Source organism: Eretmochelys imbricata, chromosome 5 (assembly GCF_965152235.1).
Source record: "Eretmochelys imbricata isolate rEreImb1 chromosome 5, rEreImb1.hap1, whole genome shotgun sequence".
Lineage (NCBI taxonomy): Eukaryota > Metazoa > Chordata > Testudines > Cheloniidae > Eretmochelys > Eretmochelys imbricata.
This window is the reverse complement of record NC_135576.1, coordinates 127,876,217-127,898,188: the sequence shown is the minus strand read 5'-3', so window position 1 is coordinate 127,898,188 and position 21,972 is coordinate 127,876,217. Positions and strand designations below refer to the sequence as shown.

General features: G+C 47.1%; 1 protein-coding gene across 1 annotated transcript in view; it reads right to left on the bottom strand.

Moving 5' to 3' along the window:
- The window catches only part of SLC49A3 (solute carrier family 49 member 3), a 38,076-nt gene extending 16,363 nt beyond the window's left edge, over positions 1–21,713 (bottom strand). Inside the window, exons 1-8 of the mRNA XM_077816521.1 lie at positions 21,430–21,713; positions 8,691–8,849; positions 7,567–7,786; positions 5,208–5,284; positions 4,964–5,101; positions 4,583–4,699; positions 3,002–3,154; positions 445–602 (exon numbers count right to left, since the gene is read on the bottom strand). Of these exons, the coding sequence (XP_077672647.1) occupies positions 445–602; positions 3,002–3,154; positions 4,583–4,699; positions 4,964–5,101; positions 5,208–5,284; positions 7,567–7,786; positions 8,691–8,849; positions 21,430–21,576 (1,169 nt within the window). The 5' untranslated portion in view covers positions 21,577–21,713. The remainder of the gene's footprint in view (positions 1–444; positions 603–3,001; positions 3,155–4,582; positions 4,700–4,963; positions 5,102–5,207; positions 5,285–7,566; positions 7,787–8,690; positions 8,850–21,429) is intronic.
- Positions 21,714–21,972: the final 259 nt, after the last annotated feature.

Here is a 21,972-nt window from a genome sequence, read left to right as displayed (position 1 = left end):
TTTGAATAGCTCCCTCCAGCAACATGAAACTATCACGGCCAGTTGCAGTGAATCAGCTGTACAGCATCAACCAGCGTTCTCAGAGCAGCTGGGATCCTTTTACCTTCCACCTCAGACCACATACTGACAGCTGGCTGCTACCAGCATTGACTTCACTCATTGTCGTAGGTAATGGAGGTGGAAGAAACTGGTAATGTGACTAGAACATAGCGCTCTGCTGTTCTTTATCTGCAAGATGCTGCTGTTGATGGCTGAACTACATGGTCTGCAGTTTCCACAGTATGCATCCGATGAAGTGAGCTGTAGCTCACGAAAGCTCATGCTCAAATAAATTGGTTAGTCTCTAAGGTGCCACAAGTACTCCTCTTCTTTTTGCGAATACAGACTAACACGGCTGTTACTCTGAAACCATACATTTCTGTTGAGTCTGACTAGGTGACTTACCTTGAAACAAAAATGAAGCCTGTGGATGTTCCCTCTCCCACGGGGTAGGAGCATTCTACCGCTAGCTCCATAGCAATGGGGTAGATAGAAAAGCCAAAGAACCCAAACAGCGAGCTGATCAGAGCCAGTGGAATGGCTTGATTCCTGAACTGAGACATCTGCAGTGAGAGAGAGTGGCAAGGCATTACATCAGACCAGCTGCATGGCAAGTCTGCGGGGTGCTTCGAGTCAACATCAGGCAGTCACCAATATGAAGTCCATGGTATTTACCATTTCTGTTGGCGGCCTCCCCACCTTCCCTAAAGCTCTCAAATGTGACCTATTTGCATGGAACTGTGTGTTAGGGGATGGAGACATTCGTTTTCTTGTATGCTTGGCCCCCGCAGCTCCTACTGACGTCAATGGAGCTGGGGCAGTGTGTGTGTGTGGGGGGGGGGAATCAGCACTTTGGAAAGTCAGGCTTTTGTTTTGTGCAGGGGCAATGGCCCAGTGGAGGCTCAGTTTGGCCTCCAGAGAGATGGGAGCTCAGAAAACTACCAGGGTTTAAGTTCAGTTTCTTTCTGTCTGTGTCCCTGGGGCATTTGAAAAACCCCAAACCAATTCCATCAACTGCTCTGATGAATTCAGCGTGGAACAAGCTCACCCCAGCTCAGAGCGAGTGGTAAAAAGTAGAGCCCAGTCCAGCCACTGAAAAAAGAGCTAAATTGGTAAGTCAGGTGGTTCCAGGGGAGAGGGCCTTCTCTTTCCTCTGCACAGTTGGTCCTGACACGTCTCATTTCTCTCCAGACGCTACTTGAGACAGTGCTGTGCAGAGAGTTGTGAGGCAGAGAAAGACACTAGGTGGGCTCTTTGGCATGCCAGAATGCTCCAAACACATGGCCTATCCTGCCCAGACATGCTGATTTACGAGCACTGGGCAGACAGGGACCTGCCAAGACTCTGTGCATCCACAATATCCATCAAAACTGTCAAAGTACCCAATGGATTTGGATGGCAATATTTTAACAGAGGTGTTTGTGTTGTCAGAGCATCTAGGAACCCCAGCCTTGGGCAAGAGCCCCATTGGGCAAGGTGCTGTACAAACACGTGGCAAAAAGACCTAACTCTGCTCTAAGTAGCTTAAGTAGTTCACCATCCCCAACATTTTAGTACAATATTAGGAAGTGGTTTTTTGTTTCTTCTGGATCAGCATCACTTCTGTTCTGTATCTATATAGTAGAACCCCTCAGGAATGGAGGTTGTTTGTAAGACTGAAATGTTAATAACTCTGAACAAAATCTTATGGCTGTTCTTTCAAAAGTTTACAACTGAACCGTGACTCGACACAGCTCTGAAACTTTACTATGCAGAAAAAAATGCTACTTTCCCTTTATTTTTTTTGGTAGTTTATGTTTAACACAATACTGTATCTGCCATTTCTTTTTGGTCTCTGCTGCTGCCTGATTGTGCGCTTCTGGTTCCAAACGAGGTGTGGGGTTGACCGGTCAGTGTGTAACTCTGGTGTTCGTAACTCTGAGGTTCTACTGCCTGAGTACAGATGGATGCTGTGTTCATCACCCCCTCAGGGAAGGAGGGATCCGCCTGTGGAGAAGGCATCAACTGAGAGATCTGGGGGTCTAATGAAGCTTGGCCACAGACATCTTGTACAATGTCAGGCGAGTCACTGTGCCTCTCTTTACAGTGGGGTTATAAAGGTACTCGACTCACAGGGGTATTGTGAGGCATATTTCAGTCATATTTGTGGAGCATGTTGAGATTTTAGAGACAGAAGAAGCTATGGATCTAGTGCTCTAGTATCAGTCCATCGAAGAACTAAGAGCCTGCCACCAGCCGTACCCACAAAAATGGCCTGACGCTTGCCATGTCTACTTTACAGTCCTGTGCTCGATTCCCCTTGGAGCAATTCCACATGTAGGAGGGCTTTGCTGTCTCTGGCAAACATTTCCATCATCTTTGAATGTATGGACTTGTGCGCTACCTGGGATAAAAGCCATTAACACTCATGCGTCAGGGCCTAAACTGATCTCTAGCTGAGTTCAGGAGATGACTTCCCCTAACCCTGGTCTCTGTGGGATGGGCTGCCCAGTTAGATGCATTACACAGAGTTCCCTGCCTTCCTTGGTCATCTGGTATTGGCCACTGTCAGAGCCAGCAGGCAGGATTAGGTGTTTAATGATACTGAGCAATTCAAATGCTTTATGCTCACAAGGCACTGCCCCGATGTTAATTAATGCTCACAACGTTCCTGGGAATTAAATAAATTAACCCCATTGCTCCAGATTGAAGAAGACAAGGCAACGGTTCCGAGGTTGCACACTGAGTTAGTGGCAGATTCTGGAAATGGTGTTCATTGAACTGCCCCAGTCCGTTGGGAACAATCCCCCAAGTTATATTGTAACAAAGAACCCTATTCCTAATAAACAGAATTGTCGTCAGTGAAAGTGACCTAGTAGCGGATTGAAGTCACTGGGAGTTACTGAATGTTTTATCAGACAGCTGCAGAAATGGGCTTTAACTACATCTTTGCAGACAAGAGGAAGTGTGACGCAGAACTTACTACTGCAAATGCGATGCTGGCTAGTGCAGCCAGGCAGAAACAGACCTTGGTGGATTCTATAAATTTTCTGGTCTTGTCGACGTACAGTCCCAGAAGGAAGGCGCCAAGTAACCCAAACACAGTGAACAATGCACCATTCAGGCCTGCAAAGAACTACAGGGGAATAGAAATGAGTGTCTGAGCAACTACTATTAGGAGGTGAGAGTTAGTTACATTACCAATATTTAACCACACGGACAGGTTTATGAACAGTAGGCTGTGGGCCACCAGTCTATTTAACGTGCTTTTCCTTTGTATCCATACCAATATTGAAAACCTCCCCAGGACACGCATCTAGAATAGCAAGCAACTGGCCCAGGTGGTGACCATCCCAAAAGGTGTCCGGAGGAAGAGCTCAGATCCTGTAGAGACGGGAGTGGAGTAAGACCATACGCGGATAAAAGCAGACTGGGTAAGTGCATCTAGGCTGGTCATTTTAACGTTGTATACATAGAACGGTGGAGCTTGATTTCCCCCAGAGCAAACAACTGTTACTCTTAAGCATGTACTACTGCTTTCTAAGTGAATGTGATAGGAGCCTCTTTAAGTGGTGGTCGTGTACCTCAAAAGGTAAAAAACCCATTTTCGATATTACTCTGTTTTTACTAGACAGCGACTTGAAGGGCAACGTTTCATGAATACAGAGGAACAGAGAACCACGTACAGTGGTACCCACGTGTGTGTGTTGTGCTCCTCAACCTTATCTCCCTTCTGAGTTTCCTCATCTCATTCCTCCTGTGCTTTGTCGTGATTTGCCTAGCTATGCAGAACACCATTGTTTATTCTCCATCTGGCCGCCTTAGCCAGCAGGGCCAGTATGGCCTTCCATGCACAGCCTTCCGAACTTCCCTTTAAACATGCCTGGAATTGAGGGAGAAGGACTCATAGCTCACATCCTCTTCCCATTGCCCTGGGATCACCTACTGCAATGGAGGGAGCACTTATGAGTTTTGCTGTGACCATGCTGGGTTGGAGACTGCATGCTGCACAAACTGAGGTGCTGGAGACAAATACAAGGCTGAGCCACAAGAGAGGGCTTTGGGTGAGATGTTTATTGGAGGGTATAAATGTAGCCGAGAGGTGACCACCTCTGCTCATGTGCATTTGGCTAAGGACACATGCGGCAATGAAATAACCCAGTCCACCTTGCTTTGAGTTTCCAGTTCCCTCTCACCTCTGTCTGAGCCTTTGCCCCATATTTGCATATTGGGAGAGGATCATAAGGGACTGCATTTAGCTGCATTTAACCCCTCTACAATCAATTAAAAGCCTTTATTTTACAAAGTAAAATCCAGCAAGAGAAGAGTTTCATTCACAAGTGGTGACCCAACCAAGGATATGAATTAAACATCAGATAACGTATCGTATTTAAAGACTGATGATGTACCTTGATGTATGCTAGTCTGGTACATCTCAGACACTGATAAGCTAGTTTAGACAAGTGCACCACATCAAGTGGCTTCATCTTGTTTTGATCACTAATTAGTGGAGGTTCATTTCAACCGTATAACAAATAATGCGTAAGATGCAAAAAGGCCTTACATTTGAATACCCCTTTACACACAGGATCTGTTCCAGAAGAGTCGAAAAGCAGGTGAACATCCCAATCCCTGCTCCAAAACAGACCATCAGGATGATGTATGGTTTATTTCTCAGAAGCTGCAAAGTTCAGAATGTAGGTTTAAAAAAATAGGTTCCAGTTACTTGGGCAACAAATCTCAGCACCCGCCCACCTGCTGGCCTGCCCACAACAACAGGATAGCTGAGGGTGACAATGACACCATGGAAGCCAGGCAGCATGTACACTTGCTCCTGCCTCAGCATAGAGGGCTGGACCTGGTGACCTCTCAAGGTCATGTCCTGCCCTACAGTTCTAGGATGCTATGTTTGATTCCGGGGCTTACTTCTCCGCATGACACTTACCATTTTCAAGCCTGTGAAAAATGGCTGCGAGGTGGAATATGTGGCGCTTGCTGATGGTGGAGTTGGAGGGACCTTGTCGTGAACACCAACCATGGCTAGGATGCAGGCTGTGACTGCAGGGATGACATACAGTCCAAGCTAGGAAACCCAAAGCAAAGACACGTAACCAGGTTGCCTGACTCCAATGCTACTGAATATATAAACCAAAATGATGCTGCATACTAATTAATCAGCTTTTGCTTACCATCAGTGGTATATCTTTTTCTTCAGACACAAGTGCAGGGGACAGCAAGTTAGCGGTAAGAATTCCCAAAGGATTAGCTAGATTGAAATAAAAAAGACAATGTTTTTCTATATAAATTGAGAGAATGTTCCACATTTATCAAAATGTCATGAGACATCCATTTCACAGCATCCTCAGTTTAAATGAAACCATGGCTGGGGGGGAGGGGCAGAGGGGATCAGGAACAAGACATCTGTAAGGTTACAGTTGGAGGGTAAAACTCACAAAAATACTTAAGTGTCTTAGCCTTTTCTAGAAATTTTACCTGGAATTCAGCTAGGGAAATAAGACTAGGCAGGATCTCCTAGGTCATTAAGTCCAGTCCCCTGCTACTGCAGGCAATCCTGTCCTATCATCCTGTTCATAAACTTGTCAAGCTTTCCCTCTTCAAGCTAGTTGGGGTGTTTGGCCCTGCAGAACCTCACTCCTCTGATGGTTAGAAGCCTCCTTCTAATTTCCAGCCTAAAGGTATTCCTGGCCACTTTACCTCCATTTGTTCTTGTGTCACCTTAACTTTTTGATTTAATTGTTCCCCCTAAGCATGGTAAAAAAACACATCCATCCTGGTCTTTAAATAATTCTTCATCCCTTCTCACCAAGTTGCCCAGGTAAATGGCTTACGGGAGGAACAAAAATGAAGCTGGAACAACTCTAGTTGTCAGTCCAAATGCTATCCACCCCCAGTGCTAGTACAGGCCCATACGCTATGCAGTGCAGACTCGCATTTCCTTTGTCAAGTAAAATACAACATACCTCTGTACTAGCTGACACACTTTCAAACGTACCGGTATATTACAACATCATGTCTCCGCAGTCATTGCCACTAGCCGAACATCTAATAGTACTTTACCCTGCTTGCACTTTCACCTCACAGGTGTAATACAATTATCCAACTACACAGCTAGCAGATTTAAGAACCAGATCAGAGACGGGTTTTCACTGCAAATTTGAACAATTTATAGACTTCTATAAGCACCTTGCAGCTCAGCCAGACAATCCAGGCTACCTCCAATGCCGTTTCAATTTTTTCCATGACTACAGTAGAGTCTATTTAGACTGGTTAATTAGGGCCAGTGGGGAGCCAACAGAAATAGCAGGTGTTGGGCAAGCTATCGCATTCTGGTGTGCTTGCATGGTACACTTACTGTTCTCATACTTACCGGTAATGAACAATACCTAGATCTGACAGCTCAATACACAGGTGATTTTTTTTTAAACAGAAAAACAACCATTTATTTTTCAAACTATCACAAAGGAACTTTCCAACATCCCATAAAAATAACAGGAACTCGTCACACACTACACAGAGTATATCCCACATTTTAAAAATGCTCAAAGATTTTAAGGAATGTTGACATTTATCAGCTAGATAGTCAATATTCATTGTAGTATGTACCTTTCCAGTGCACATTTATTCAACAGGAGAATAGCAGGGATGCTTTCGATTTTTAAGGATTTTAACTAGCTGTTGCATGCAACTGAGAGAGCTGTCAGTAGCAATACTGTGCCGGGAGAGAAGTAAGCTCTGCAAATGGCAAAAACCGACAGCTAAGGATGGTTTCTAGGTGTAATGTTTTATGATGAACTAGTTTCTGTTCACAGCCTTTTCTAGCACCTTGGAAACTAACTATTCAAATTTAGGGAGAAAATTAAGTTATCCGGTTTCCTTTCTTCTGGGTTCTTTATTTTTATTTTCCTTTTCATATGAATATGGTTTCATATGAATATGAATTCATAACCTTTCCTGCAGTTAATCTTCCTCCTTCACAGGATCAAGGTGTATTAATTACAAGGTGGGAGGACCGTGTTCACACCAGCAGGATCTACATGAGGCAATTAGAGGTTAACACTTCAGAGCACTCTACAATTCATAGCCCTGTAGTCCAGATTGCGGTGCCATGTAGACAAGCCCTTACACTGCCAAAGCACCTAGCTGTTCAAGTCAGTAGTGATTTGGACACCTGCTTATTTGAGAAGCTGGGTTCAAGTTATGAGTTAAGATTTGGTGACTATTTTGAGCTACTAGCAGCCTGCACGGGATTTGCAGGAGGAAAATGGTCTTGTGGCTAAGGCAGAGGGAAGAGACTGTGAGGTCTGGGGTTTTTACTCCAGACTTTCCATGTGATGAGTAAGTCATATGACCTGTTCTCCATCTGCAATGTGGAGATACCTGCCTACTTCATGGGGTTTTGTGACGCTTTAGTTCACTTACACATTGCGCAGTCCCTATAATACAGCTCCATAGGCAACGTATACCACAGGAAGGTTCTGCTATGGAGTGACCTCGCTCCAGCTCGGCATGTTTGTAGCTGTTACTTACACATTGAAGAGATCATATTTGCTGTAGCTCTCTGGTGATCTGGGAACCACAGGGCCGCTAGTTTTGTTGGAGAAAATATGACAAGTGGCTGGGCCAGAGCACAGAGGCACTGTCCTATGAACAGGTACATGTAGGTCAGGGATCCCAGACTCAGGAAGCTGATGACGCTGAAAGTCCGGATGACGCTTCCAACCATGTTCAGCCAAGCGCTAAGCATCACCTACAACACGTAAAGAGGGACTGGAGTCACTTGCTGACTTAGCTGCAGACTGAGGGAGACGGAATTAAGTTCTAGGATGTGGCATGACTCCAGGTGACCAATCTGGCATGTCCCAGGCTCCTAATCCCTTCCCTCTCCTTCAGACACATGCAGAGGTGCTGGCAGCATCGTGGTTCCATCGGAAATACTCACTTGTTTTATTTTCCTCTTTCATTCCATACAGTCTCACCACAGCCATCAACTGACTGGGGCTTGCATGTGTTGAAAGATGCACTCAGGTCTGCTAAGCCTCAGGTAGTGTGAAGCCACCTTTTCTCACATGACAAGCAAGTTTAGTCCTGGCTAATTTAGGAAGCTTATGGCCTCAAAAGACACTGGTAAATGAGCAACAAAACCAACCCCAGTTGGATGTCTGAAATAAAGACAGATGTTCAGGTTCCATAATGCATCTGGTCTCAATACTCTGATCGAGTTCATGTGTGACTAAAGTTTGTTTGGTACGGGGCAGAGACCATCTCCGAATGCTTCATGGTAACTTAATGAAGTTTCAAGTTATCAGGAAAGACTTCCTGGTAAATACAAACAAGTGAAGTTCAGGGAGAAATGTAAATTAGTGGTCCTATAGAGAAAAAGGGGAAGGTATCAGACAGTAATTTCCACTCTACTTTGTGTTTTCTTTTCTTGTTGTTTCTCACTTCATTTCCTCTTGGACCAGATTCTATTCATTGCAAGGTAGGAAGGATAGTTTTAAGTACATTCATCTCACACGATATTTAGTCAGAATGTCATGACTTAGGCTGCTACGTACATTGAGTATTAGTTAGCAAAGATTATGCTTGCATATACAAAAATACACAATAACCCCAACTTTAGTTAGTTAATGCAGCTTCTCATTTAAACTTACAGCACACTTGAGTCCCACGGTGTCGAGAATCCAGGTTGCCACCAGTCCAAATGGGATAGATATGAGAAGGTACACCAGGGACAGCCAGTTAATTGTATCCATGGAGATGTGGAAGTAGGCTGCTGTTTTGTCAGCCACTGGAGCAAACGTCAGCCACAGCTGCCAAAAACAGAACAGAGAGGTTAAGAGTTAACACTCAGTCTGCCAGGGTGAGCTTTGTCCCGTACAATCCCTGCATGATTTGTGCTTTGGAGGGACACCAGGTGGTGATGCAGTTTCACCCCCATTCGAAATCAGCCCCCATCCACCTGCTAGTCCAGTGCAAAGGCCAGAATCTCTGTTGCTGCTGTTGTCACGGTGATGAGCATTTTCATGGCTCCTAGCCCACTCCTCAGTGTCAGGGGTGGGAGCACAGACACTGGATGGCACGTGAATGCAGACGCTCCACTGCAGGGCCAGTCTGCCAGTGCCCCCACCATGTCCCACACTGAGTCTTCTTCAGAGCAGGTGCCCCCCCATGGTGACGATCACCATTTGGGTCAGATTCAGAGGTGATGGTAGGGAGCCTAAACTGGTGTAATTCCCATTTTCTATGGTATTTACATCACCAGCTTAGGACTTCCTGAGCCAAGTTTTGTCGTTTACCCTGGTGTAAACCTAGAGTAACCCCACTGAGTTACTGTAAGAAAGCTGCGCAGGCCCCATTAGATTGCCTACAGTCTATTAGACAGACAGGTAAGTCGTCCCCCCCCCCCCCCGAGTTATCACGACTGAATTTGGCCCTCAACCACTTATTACAGCTGCAAGTTGAGAGACACTCCGGAGTTTGCTACAAAGAATGTTACTTGGATATTCTACTATACACACCCAGCCATTATGAGGGAAGAGGTATTTATAGTCTGCTCTTCGCTATCATCGTCTCCTTTAAAAATGCAAGTTTCAGAGTAGCAGCCATGTTAGTCTGTATCCGCAGAAAGAAAAGGAGTACTTGTGGCACCTTAAAGACTAACAAATTTATTTGAGCATAAGCTTTCGTGAACTACAGCTCACTTGCATCCGATGAAGTGAGCTGTCGCTCACGAAAGCTTATGCTCAAATAAATTTGTTAGTCTCTAAGGTGCCACAAGTACTCCTTTTCTAAAAATGCAAAATACTGTTGATTATAATGCCAAATTTAAGGCCATAAGGGACACATCTATGATAATCCTAATCTGACCTCCTGTGTAGCACACATCATATGATTTCACCAAGTAATTCCTGCACCCCCTTGTGATTGATTGAGAGCCTTTTGGGCATCTCATCTTCACAATGAGCACCATTTACCTGTAACTGCAAGTCTAGCAGGCGGCACAGGCCAAGCACTGTAGCAAACTACAGGATTCTTCCTGTTATGTCAGTAGTAGATATCTGCAGAAACCAGAACTGATGGAATTATCTGTATACCCCACTGGGATAATACAAAGATCCTTCTTAAAAAACACCCTAATTTTGAGATTTAACATTTACGTCCAAATGACGTCAAAATATGCCCTTTGAAAGGGTTTCTAAAGCTATGCGTATACCACACGCTTCTGGTGGCATGTAGAGTATGCACTCGGGTGGGACCCCTGTTCCCCCCCTCAGCAGGGGTTTAAGTAGTGATGTAGATGGTGAGGCACATCTTAGGTGAGTAAAGACACACCGGAAGGGTGTGGGTATGTATGTGAATACATACATATGGTTCTCTTCTTGCCCAAGCCTTGCCTGCCTGTCTACACAGCTATTTTTAACTGTGTAGTGTCCTGCTGCCTCCCCCCTGCCAGAGCTTATTACTGACACTTGTAGCTACACACCGCAGTGTGGATGCAGCTTGCTTTTTGCTGCAGCGTGTAGCTACACATCGCCAAAAGTAGAGGTAGCATAATTCATGAAGATTCTTTGGGTAGCTACAACGTAGTTTGTTAGGCAATTTATATGAATAGTGTTTTATTAGGTAGGCTAATGGAGTGCTCACGCTGTGCCTTTTGATCCCATCAGCTTGTTTGCATTCAGAGTATAATGTCTTGTGAATTTAAATACCGGTGTTGCTACAAAGCCCTAAAAAGAGAGCTTTTTTTCTCACATAATTTGCACGTATGAGATCGGTGTCAACAACTGGTTTAAACGGAAGTCTTACCCTGCCAGAGAAGAGTTGGTCTTGCACAGCGTTTCCCTGCTAGTGAGAGACAGTTCTTGTAGCTTACAGTTTAAAATTTTCACCCATTTGAGAAGAGTAACTACAGACTATCAGTATAATGGGGTTCATTACATCCAGCATGTCAGTCCATCTCCGCCTCCATTCCCATGACGGGAATAAGAGCATGTTGATCTATTTCTCCAAACTTGGTGCCTGAAGTTCTTCACCAAAATCTGACTTTGAGGCACCTGGATCATCAGCCTGCTTTGCTGAGTGCCCAGAATTCCTGTTGCGATCAGGTGCTCAGCACCTTTCAATATCCAGCAACTTTTCCCTGAAAGCATCCAACCACACTGAAACATGTGGGGCATTGTCTGAGTTTCAAAATGCCTGCGTAGACTTTGTTTCAATGTTTTTCAAGACCACTTGGTCAACACTGAGAAGTCATCCCACATAACATTTCAATTCAAAGCCTATTTTAGCTAGAGATGGCACAGAATCATAGAAATGTCGGGCTGGAAGGGATCTTGAGACGTCATCAAGTCCAGCCCCCTGAGCTGAGACAGGACCAAGACCCTAACAGATTATAGAACTCTCTCAATCTCAGGCTTTTGACCAGTTAATTTGGGGGTCGCCACATTTAATTTGATTGAAGCTACTGCAGCTCTTAAAGATAATCTTCAGCTTTCAGTGCAATATGCTCCGGATACATTTGATAAGCAGGTTTGAGCACAGATTAGTGTTTTCCTTGAAGAGCAGTCTCAGTCAGAGCTAACCTCAGCTGCTGTTTCCAGCCCCCTGGGAGAGGTGTAACATCCTATTCCCCAGCACAGCCCTGCAGCCACTGGCTGGTGAGTGAAATCATGGACGCATTTCCTCTGGAGCATTCAGCAATTCAGAAAGCAGGAGCTTGCCCCTCCCTTACACTGAGTGCTAAAAACCACATTACACCTGCCTCCTGCACCGGAGTAGCCTATTCCCCTAAGAACCTTCCCAAGCACCTGGTGAGATCAGGAACGTTATTTCCATATTGAAACGGACAGAGGTGAAAGCCAACACAAGAAGGGTCCACGAGCTTTGGGTGCCTCATCTGAGCGCTCACCTTGATGCTTTAAAGGGGACAGATTGTTCAAACACATTGAGAACCCTGCTGCTTTCATCTACCTCAACATCAGGTGCTCGCTGTGCACGATGGGACCCACAGACCAAGGCACCCAGAACTAGTGGACAAGCCATAAAAATCTGCCTTTCAGAGTTTAGCTCCAGGGTACATGGTTAGTCAGTGTCTGAGCCAGAGCTTGAGTTCGTGTCTTAGTCCCATCCATGCATGGTCGCCCGGATTGTGTTGCTTCTCATTCTTTGTTGACACGAGCAATAAACTAGTTCAAAGACACTCTTGCTGACAGGTCAAAACATGCCGTCTCTCCCCTGTGCCCGGGCACTTGAAGAACAAGAGGTTCCTATATTTAAAAGTGGGAAGCTAAAAGTATATTCTTAAATGCAAGGCAAGTATTTTTAAAGGCTGAGACTTTTCTCCCCTGACATGCACTAACTCAGACAGCGGAACTGATGTTCACATCAGCCATGGGACTAGAGCAGAAGTGGGCAAACTTTTTGGGCCGAGGGCCACATCTGGGTGGGGAAATTGTATGCAGGGCCGGGACAAGGCGTTGGGGTGTGGGAGGGAGTGCGACATGTGGGAGTGGGTGAGGTGTGCAGGAACGGGCTCAGGGCAAGGGATTGGGGCAGAGGTGGGGTGCGGGGTGTATGAGGAGGCTCAGGGAAGGGAATTAGGGTGCAGGAGGAGTGCGGAGTGCAGGAGGAGGCTCAGGGCAGGGGTGCAAGAGGGGTGCGGGTGTGACAGGGAGCTCAGGGGAGGGGGTTGGGGTGCACAGGGGTGCAGGGTGTGACGGGGCTCAGGGCAGGGAGTTGGGGTGCACAGGGGTGCAGGGTAGGGAGTTGGGATGCAGGAGGGGTGCGAGGTGCAGGCAGGGGGCTTGGGGCAGGGTGCAGGAGGGGTTTGGGCTCTGGAATTTATCTAAAGCGGCTCTGGGGTGGCAGCGGTGCGCACTGGAGCCAGGGCAGGCTGCCTGCCTGCCTGCCCTGGCCCCACACCGCGCCCGAAAAGTGGCCGGAACCACGTCCCTGCGCGGCCTCTGGGGGAGGGGGGGCACAGGGCTCCATGCGCTGCCCTTGCCATGCCTCCAGGTACCTCCCCCGAAGCTCCCATTGGCCGGGGTTCCCCATTCCCGGCCAATGGGAGCTGCGGGGGCCGGTGCCTGGAGGCAAAGGCAACGCACGGAGCCCTCTGCTCCACCCCCCCCCCGCCTCGGGGTCCCAGGGACGTGGTGCCGGCCGCTTCTGAGAGTGGCACAGGGCCTGTGACACCACGGGGGCAATCCCACGGGCCAGATCCAAAGCCCCGAGGGGCCGGATCCAGCTCGCGGGCCATAGTTTTCCCACCCCTGGACTAGAGAGACAGGCCCAAAACAAGTTATTTTTCAGCAAGGAAGACCCTGCAGATAGGATCTTATTCTAGCTTTCTTATAAGAGCTGCCAGTACAGCTGCAATAGAAACATTGACACAATTTAAAAATGACAGTATGTAAAAACTTTGAAAGGAAGATAATTTGCATGGACCCGTGGAACCAGAAAAATCAAATGGTTTTTAAATGTGCAGTACAGCAATGTTGCTTGGGTGTGCATCCATCTGTCCATCTTTTGTGGAGGAGGATGATCAGACAAACATTTAGGATGGCTACAGCTTTAAAGGAGATGATAAAATGTTCTGAAGTTGCCACAGTATGCGCATCCTTGCCTTAAAACTTGTTACTTAAAGAATCGCTTCTCTGTATGGCACTGCATTCAACTCTGTAGAAAGTGCTTCTGATGTGTGGGAAACAAAGTGCCAGCAGCAACTGCCTCAGAAGATGAGATGTACTGTGGTCTACAAACATGCATGGTGGAATTTTGTTTTGTACAACTGAGAGTTTGAGATGGCTCCACTTGTTCCCATAATCAAAGTAATTGTGCAAAGGACCCCCGCCTCAGAGGAAGTGTGATTGCTAAAATTGCCAGCTAGATTAGAGGGACTCACTTCAGGAAAGAGCCAAGTGTCAAGAGGCCAGAACTGCTGCTTCGCTAGCCAAGAGAAATGTTTAATTAGAACTATACTGTGATAGTACAAACAGGGAAATATTTTGCAGTGTTTGGGAGAATTAACACTTTTAGGCTTGTGTGAGATGATTCACATCAGGAAAACAACGCTGTTAGGAATTTGGATCCGCCTACCTCTTCCTTGCAGCCTGGAATATCCTGCCCCAATTGTGCCATTCTGAGAGTGTAACTCCGTAGCCCTTGGGTTCTCGTAGGAAATCATATCTGCCTAACAAATTAGATGAAATCCAGAACCGCACTCTGCCCACAATTTGAGTTGTTGGGGTCTTGTGTTTGAATCGATCGTATGGATGTGCCTGAGCCCAGAAGAGTTTGGACTGGGTTTGGAACGTCCCGGCATTAGAGGGATTCTAACCGCATGGTCCAGTTTGGGCCCCTCTATTCTACAGAAAAGTACAATAAGATCTGAAACTGGGAGTCCAAGCTGAGTTTATATTTGCATGTGCAACGTTCACTCTTGCAAAGCACTGGATTTCTACTCAACCCCAGTCATGCTAATTTTACACTCAAAATGTTTGTGACGTAAGCTTTCCTCATTGCCTTTTCTACATTCTGAACATAAGAACGGCCACACTGGGTTAGACTGAAGCATGGGTGGGGAGTGAACTGCCGGCTGGGGGAGGCTAGCCCCCAGCTGGCCCCGCCCACCACCCGAGGACCCTTCCCCCGCTGGAGCCAGGAGGGGGGTCCCCCCCCACTGCGACCGCAGGTCTCTGCTTCCTCCACCTCCGAGGTGCTTCACCTGCCTTGTTCCCCCTGTAGGCCCCCTATCTTTTTGGCAATCCCCACTTCATACTCAGGACTCACCTTCTCTCCATCCATTCTGAGGTAGCCTGAAATCCCACCCGGGGCTATCTTTCCCCTTCCTCTCACGCTGCCTTTCCCCACCCAGGCAGTCACTGGCTGAGGGGCCATCTTTTCTCTTCTCTGCCTCCTTGAGTAGCCAGCTACCGTGAGGACTGCTCACATGCTGACAGTTCACACTTACATTTAGCTAGAGCCCTCTCAAAAACATTACAGGAATGTTTCTTTTGCAACAGGGACAGCATTTTCAGCCAACTCCAAGACACCCAAGCATCAGGCAGCTGGGAGGGTCAGTCAGAAATGTTAACTGATTGGTACACTAGTGAGCATGCCAAAATTAGGAGGTTAGACACGAAGCCATTTTACAGCATTCATTTAAAGGGGCACCTATTGTAGGCAATTCATAGAATATCAGGGTTGGAAGGGACCTCAGGAGGTCATCTAGTCCAACCCCCTGCTCAAAGCAGGGCCAATCCCCAACTAAATCATCCCAGCCAGGGTTTAAAGCCTCCAGGCAAATCAGCGTGCTGCTGTCTGGCTGAGGTATCATTGCATGACGTGGCAATGTGTTTGTGAAGCTTGTACAGCTAATGTGGTTTGTTTCTGCAGGCTTTCAAATGCTAACACCATGCTGTGCACCAGAGTCAGGGCTTGGCTTTACAGGAAACTGTTCCGACTTCAAAGCCAGCTGGGCAGGGCTGGCTGCATTGTTTTACTCAGCCATACACGCATAGTCCTTCTGCATGAAGTCAACTAGCTCCTCCCTCCCTCACTAGTATGATGAGGTCATTGGCAGAGAACTTCTCTCTCACCAGAGGCTGAGGGCCAGATTCTGCTCAGTTACGCAGGTGCAATCCCAGTGGAGTCAGTGAGACTTGCACCATGCACTGGGAGTAGAATTGGGCCCCTAGCCTGCAGCGAACAAGTAGCTTAACTCTGGGGCACTTTTGAGTCTCTGCAGTGCAGCTTCACCCCTTGCCTTCTGCCGTCGGCAGGACGTCCTCCCAGAATGGGCTCACTGACCCCTAGCCGCACTGGGAGGCCAGAACTGGCTGAAGCAGCCAGAAAGCAAGTGAGGTGCTCCGGACGCAAAGGTACAGAGAGCTGCCACCTGCTACCAGCAGGGGAGCTATGGAGTCCTGGCTGGAATTTAGAACTGCCCCCCCCTGGAACCAGCACTGTCATCTGTCCCGCTCTTGGTGTTAAGAGGATGGATGCTCACCCCCACCCCCTCGGGGTGAATCAACCCTGATCTATCTTTCTGCAGAGGTCAGGGTCAGAACCACATAGCAAGTGTGTGGTTGTGCAGAATAACCCAGACAAGAAGGGTGTGGACCCTTTGGGGCGTTATGTCCAGCTATGGAGTACTGTACATCACTGTGGGAACTTCCTCCTGCTCCAGGCTCACGAGTCAGATCACATCAGGAGGTCTGGCCACACCCATGTCTGTGGAAATCAGGCCAGCTCCGGAGAGACACTGATAACCTCTGAGTTTCATGTTCCTCCTATAATCATCTGTCAGCAATACTGGCCTCAACTGAGCAACGACAGCTCTGGCACAAGGACCTGGGAGGGCTCAGGGGATGGACTTTCTGCTCTGGATTTGGTCTCCCTTTTTCTGTTTGCTGCTTGAGTTCTAGGTGAAACTTCTTACGTGATCTTTTGACTTAAGACTCAGTTGGGTGTAGGGCAGAGGAGTTAGGCTGGTCCTTTTAAAGGAATTAGCTAACTAGACATAGCTAGCTTCACCCTAACTTTATTTCTATACAACCTTTCCTGAAGCCAGAATATTCCCCCCCCACAACCTCCCTCCCCAATACATTTTTACTTGTTGCCTGGTTACAAATGTGGCTGTTTCAGCCACAAGCTTTTGTGGGGCAAGGAATTTAATTAAGGCCAATTTATTGCATAGTCTAAGGAAGGAAGGAGCTTCATAAGCCCATTGATTCCTACAGTATATTGGCCTTATAGAAATTATTGTAGTTTTACTTTAAAAATTCCCAAACTCACTGGGTCAATATCTACATTTTCAAGTTTGCAGAGTACCAAATTTTATGGCTTAAGTTGATTGAGATACCACATACAGGCCTGGGTAATAAGACCTGTGACATTTTGCTAGAAGAGCTTTCCTTATGCCTCAGTCCTAAGTCAGTGTTGTGAGTCCGATTCCCCACCACTCTGCACACCTGTACAATGGGCGCACAGCACAACGAGAGCAGAATGTCAGCGGCACACAGCCACTGTGCACGGCTGTACGTGACAAGGTGCAGAGCAACGGGGAATTGGTGCCAGTGTGTTTAGCTGCATGGGCACTTTATTACACCATGTACCTAAGTACCTTTCTTTTTTTTTTTTCTGTCACATTGGAGACCCCTGTGGACAGCTGGAGCAGAGAGAGCACCTTTGGGAGGGTCAATAATTCTATCTTGATTTTTCAAGGTTGTAATCATTGATACATAGGCACTGCAGGACAATCTGAGACTGGCACCGAATGGGACTGAATTGGCAGTGTGTGTGTGTGGTTTCCTTTCTCCTCACTGGTTTTATTTCTGTTTTAAGATCGCAGCGTTTCTACACTTACGGATTTATTAAAACACACATTTTACCACGTTTCAGTCTTTGGCATGGGGACTTACTGTGTGAGAGAGTTTCATTCACGCCATGGCCAGTGTCGGGAGGGTGGCAAAGAGACTGACTGGGCAGCAGGAAGGTTAGAATCTCTGGGGCTGGGAAAGAGACCAAGAACAAAGCCAACCCAGACTTATATCTGCATACTTGTGGAGGGGACCCATTTTAAGTGTCCATTATTCATACAGTTTTGATCAGGGCCGGTCCTAGACCAAAAGGTGCCGCAGATGAGGAGTGTCTTCAGTGCCCCCCCGCCCCCATTTGTTAAACTTCTGAATACCTTATTTTTTATTGCATTTGTAGACCATTTCATGACTTGGATGCATGATCTGCATGCAAGATTTATCCCTGTCATATAAGACTGACTGGCAATGCCCTGTCCCTTATAGCCATGAAGTAGGTTTACCAGATGTCCGGTTTTTGACCGGAACACCAGGTTGAAAAGGGACCCTGGCAGCTCTGGTCAGCACTGGTGACTGGGCCATTAAAAGTCCGGTCGGCGGTGCAGCGGGGCTAAGGCAGGCTCCCTGCCTGCCCTGGCTCTGCGTGGCTCCCAGACGTGGCTGGCATGTCCCTGCGGCCCCTAAGTGCAGGGGTGGCCAGGGAAGCTCTGCATGCTGCCCCCTCCCCGAGCGCTGGCTCCGCAGCTCCCATTGGCCAGAAACCTTCCATTCCTACATCTACTCCATCCCCTTTCCTGCCACGTATTTGCTAGAGCTGTGATCTCAAAAAAACAGGGCTTCCATCATTTCCCTGGACAGATTGTTCCACAGTCTTAGAGCTAACAGTCAGGTTTTTCAAGATATTTAACCTAGAGTTTCCCTTTCTTAATTTCATCCTATTTCTCCCAATCACTCTCTTCTTATATCATATTTAAATCCTGCTAATATCTATGAATGATTTGCATGCCCATGCATGCAAGCTGTCAGTTAGCCAATGTATGGTGTTTATAGCTTGGTTCTGCTGCAAGCACTTAAGCATACAAGTAACTTTTCAGGCCCCTTGCTTTTAGAACCTGACCACCAAAGTCCAATGAAAATACTCCCATTGACTTTGGGCCTCATTAGTTTAGGCTCTAAGTCTTTCCAACTGCACCTCAATTGTTTGTTGCTGGCACTGGTTGAATAAAAGTTGTACCTGTTTATTGATTAAAGCTTAGTTCTTTATTTGCCAGCTTAGTAGGACTGGGCAGCCGTTTTCAAATATTACAAGTCTTGCAAAACTTTTATAATAAAACATTCACAAGGAATTTTCATCCTTTCTCCAGCTCTTGATATTCTTTGAGCTCCCCGGACTGCCTGTCTGCCTGCTTGTGTTCGTGTTCATTATGCTGGTTTTGCTCTGTGAACAGGGCCCCAGGATCTGTGCAACGCAGTTCAGCTAATTCTCCCAGGCATTAGCACAGTGTTTCTATTGGTGTCATTCTGCGTGCATGTCAAAAACCACTTGATCCGTGGCTGAGGCAGTATAGGAGAGCTATGCAGAGAATGCACTTATACAAACAGGGTCCCCAATCCTGTAAACACAGGCCCACGAGTAGCCCCTTTGGATTGTTGCTCATGTGCACAGCTGTTTGCAAGACTTGGGCAGGGTAGTGGGAGTCAGCGCACAAGAGCTGACAGTTGTGGAAAGGTGCTGCCAGGGCAGAATTCAATCCCGTCTGAAGGCAGGATTAGATCAGAGCATTGAAGCACACACAATAACTCCATTGTACTTATAAGGCAGGCAAGCCTTTACAGAAAAGACGCCTGCTTTGTCCAATAAATCCAATTTTTCTAAACCTGGATCATAACAAACAGCTCATAAGAGGCTCTAAAGGAAGCACATTTGGTCCATTTTCTGAGAATTAGATGAGCCTGTTGCTTTATGCCAGTGAGGAAACCAAGCCTAATGCCCATTCACCGATGCCAAGCTATTTCCAACTCTATCTTTAAAACATTATGGGCTAGATTGTGCCACCCTTGCTCATGCTGAATAGCACCTTCCTCCGTTACTAATCCTGCTAGGTCTTTGCAGACTGAGGAGCTACTCAGTGTACCTAGGGCACAGCCGCTCCTTTAAGTAGCAAGTGTCATTAATGCCATTTAATAGAATTTGCACCATTTCAGTCTGGTGTGATCTTGTAATTTCTGTTGCTAGCCACTTTGCTTTACGGCAAGCAGACTTCCGGGGGGTCCCATGTTGTATCTTGCTGGTGAGAAAGGAAGTGTTGTGATGCAGATTGGAAAAGAAGCAAGAAAATAGCATGTTCAAGACAAAAAGATGCTCGTTACTTGCACTTGGTTGATGGCAAGTTTAGGTCTTCTAGTGTGCTCAGTTCTTACTTTTGAGTTCCTTGCTGAAGAGCTTTGACTCTATAAAACAGAACTAGATAAGTTCATGAAGGATAGGTCCATCAATGGCTATTAGCCAAGATGGTCAGGGATGCAACCCCATACTCTGGGTGACACCATGGATGGCAGGGATAATAGGCCAGGGAAGGCTCTGCAGTGGGACACTGACCCGGTGCTGCTAACCAGCTGGCCCGGGATTGGGGCAAGCCAGGGGCTGCTCTGGTGGCGAGGGGGGTGGAGGGGGAAGGTTCAAGCCAGCAAGCCCAGGACTTCTCTGGCCACGGGAAGAGGTTCAGGGCTCCTGCTGCAGAGGGTGGGGCCTCGTGTAGAAGGGGCAGGGCCATGGGGGTAGCCCATGGGTGACCCTAAACTTCTGACTGCCAGAAGTGAGGAGGGGAAGACAGAGGTCGATCACTCCAACAGCCCTGTTCTGTACACTGCCCTCAAAGTTTGGGTATGGGCCGCTGTCGGCAGACAGGATACTGGCCTTGATGGACCATTGGTCTGACCCAATGTGGCAATTCTTATGTTCTTACTTGTATGAAGTAAGATGCCATCCATGTTCACATCACTGCAGACAAGACATTGGCAAGGATGTTTGACTTTAAAATGATTTAAGGTTTTTCATTTCCTCTTGCAATGTGACTGAAATTTCTCAGAGAAAGAAACATTGCTGTGAGCCAAGGACACAGAGTCCTGGCTTCCCCCCACAGGTCTGCCAAGGCCAGTCCTGGACCAAGGTACAAGGTTTTGGCCAGGTCTACACTAAAACTTTTGCTAGTGTAGTAATGTTGTTTAGGGATGTGATTTTTTTTTTTTATAATTTTTTTATACCAGCAAAAGCCCCTAGTGTAGATGCAGTTATATCAGTGATACAGCTTATTTTATTTGGGGAACTGGCATCAACTATGCTGGCAAATCACCCTTTTTCTGGAACAAGCTGCCTCTAGGCTATATCTATAGCTGTATTGACAAGCATTTCCTAGTGTGAACTAGGCCTTTGTGGCAGGATTCCAATTCAAATACCCCATCCAAGCTCTCCAAACACTTTAAAATAATAAAAGCAGCATACAAAAATCAGGCATGATTAACCAAGCACCCCGTTAAATTTATACCAGCTGTGTTAGCGTATTTTCCAGCTCGGTTTTGTCTAATGCTTGCTGCTGTTAGGTTGCCATGGAAAATAGTTCTTTGTAACTTCCCAGACAAACTATGTAAATACACGAGACCAGGGAAGTTCCCAAAGGAATCCTCGGCAGGCTGCTTAGATCAGATTTTTTCCTCCTCGTTAAATCCATTTGAAGATAGTGTCCTCCATATTTTAGTTTTGCTGTGAAATCTCTCGGCCTGGGCTAAGGTTACCATGCCTTTTAGCTCATCACACTGAGTAAAGTTTCTGCTCTTTTCAAATCCTAAGTGGCTGCTGCCTAGACAGGTGCTTAGGACACAGTGTATTTATTATCACAGGTCATGCATTAAGACAAATCTTTGTTTGTTAGAAGCTCGTCTGCTGCAGATGCTAGTTGGGACAGAGCTCTCTCCCCACCAGTGTCACAGAAAGGCAGGCTTGTTCCGGACCAGAATGTCAGGATTCCACAAGAAAACAGGTGTAAGCGCTGAGGGCAGTGTCACCAGTACTCACCATGGCATTGGAGCAGTTCAGCAGGCAGACCACCACCAGCAGGAACCATCGCCGCCTGTAAGTTCTGAAGAGCACCGGTTTCCTCAGCTCAGCCGGCTCTGGCTTTTCCAGCAAGGTCTCCAAGTCGCCTGTTGTTTCCTCATCCATTTTCCCCGCCTCGGAACAGTCAGAGCGCCTGTCTCTGGTGGTTCTCTTGGGGGAGGCCAGGCAGCAACAGGGTGTGAGGGGCAGACCCTGGGCACATTGTTCAGTGCACAGCACTTGCTTTCCTGTCAGGCGCTCTAAATGCTGGCTGCTTTCTTCTGGGTGCAACAGCTGCCCTTGGGCGAGCCTGTCCCTGCCTTTCCCTTCCTGCCTGGTTCAGCAGGAGGAGTGCCCGCCCAGTTTATAAAGGAGTTCCTTTTTCTGCTCCCACAACCACTCCCTCTCTGCTCCCTTCTCCACACCCCACGGGGTCCTAGTGCTGGCCTGGATGAAACACTCCGCTCTGCAGCCTGGAGCCAGCACAGCAAGTTCTGTCAGCCAAAGTCTGCAAAGCCAAGC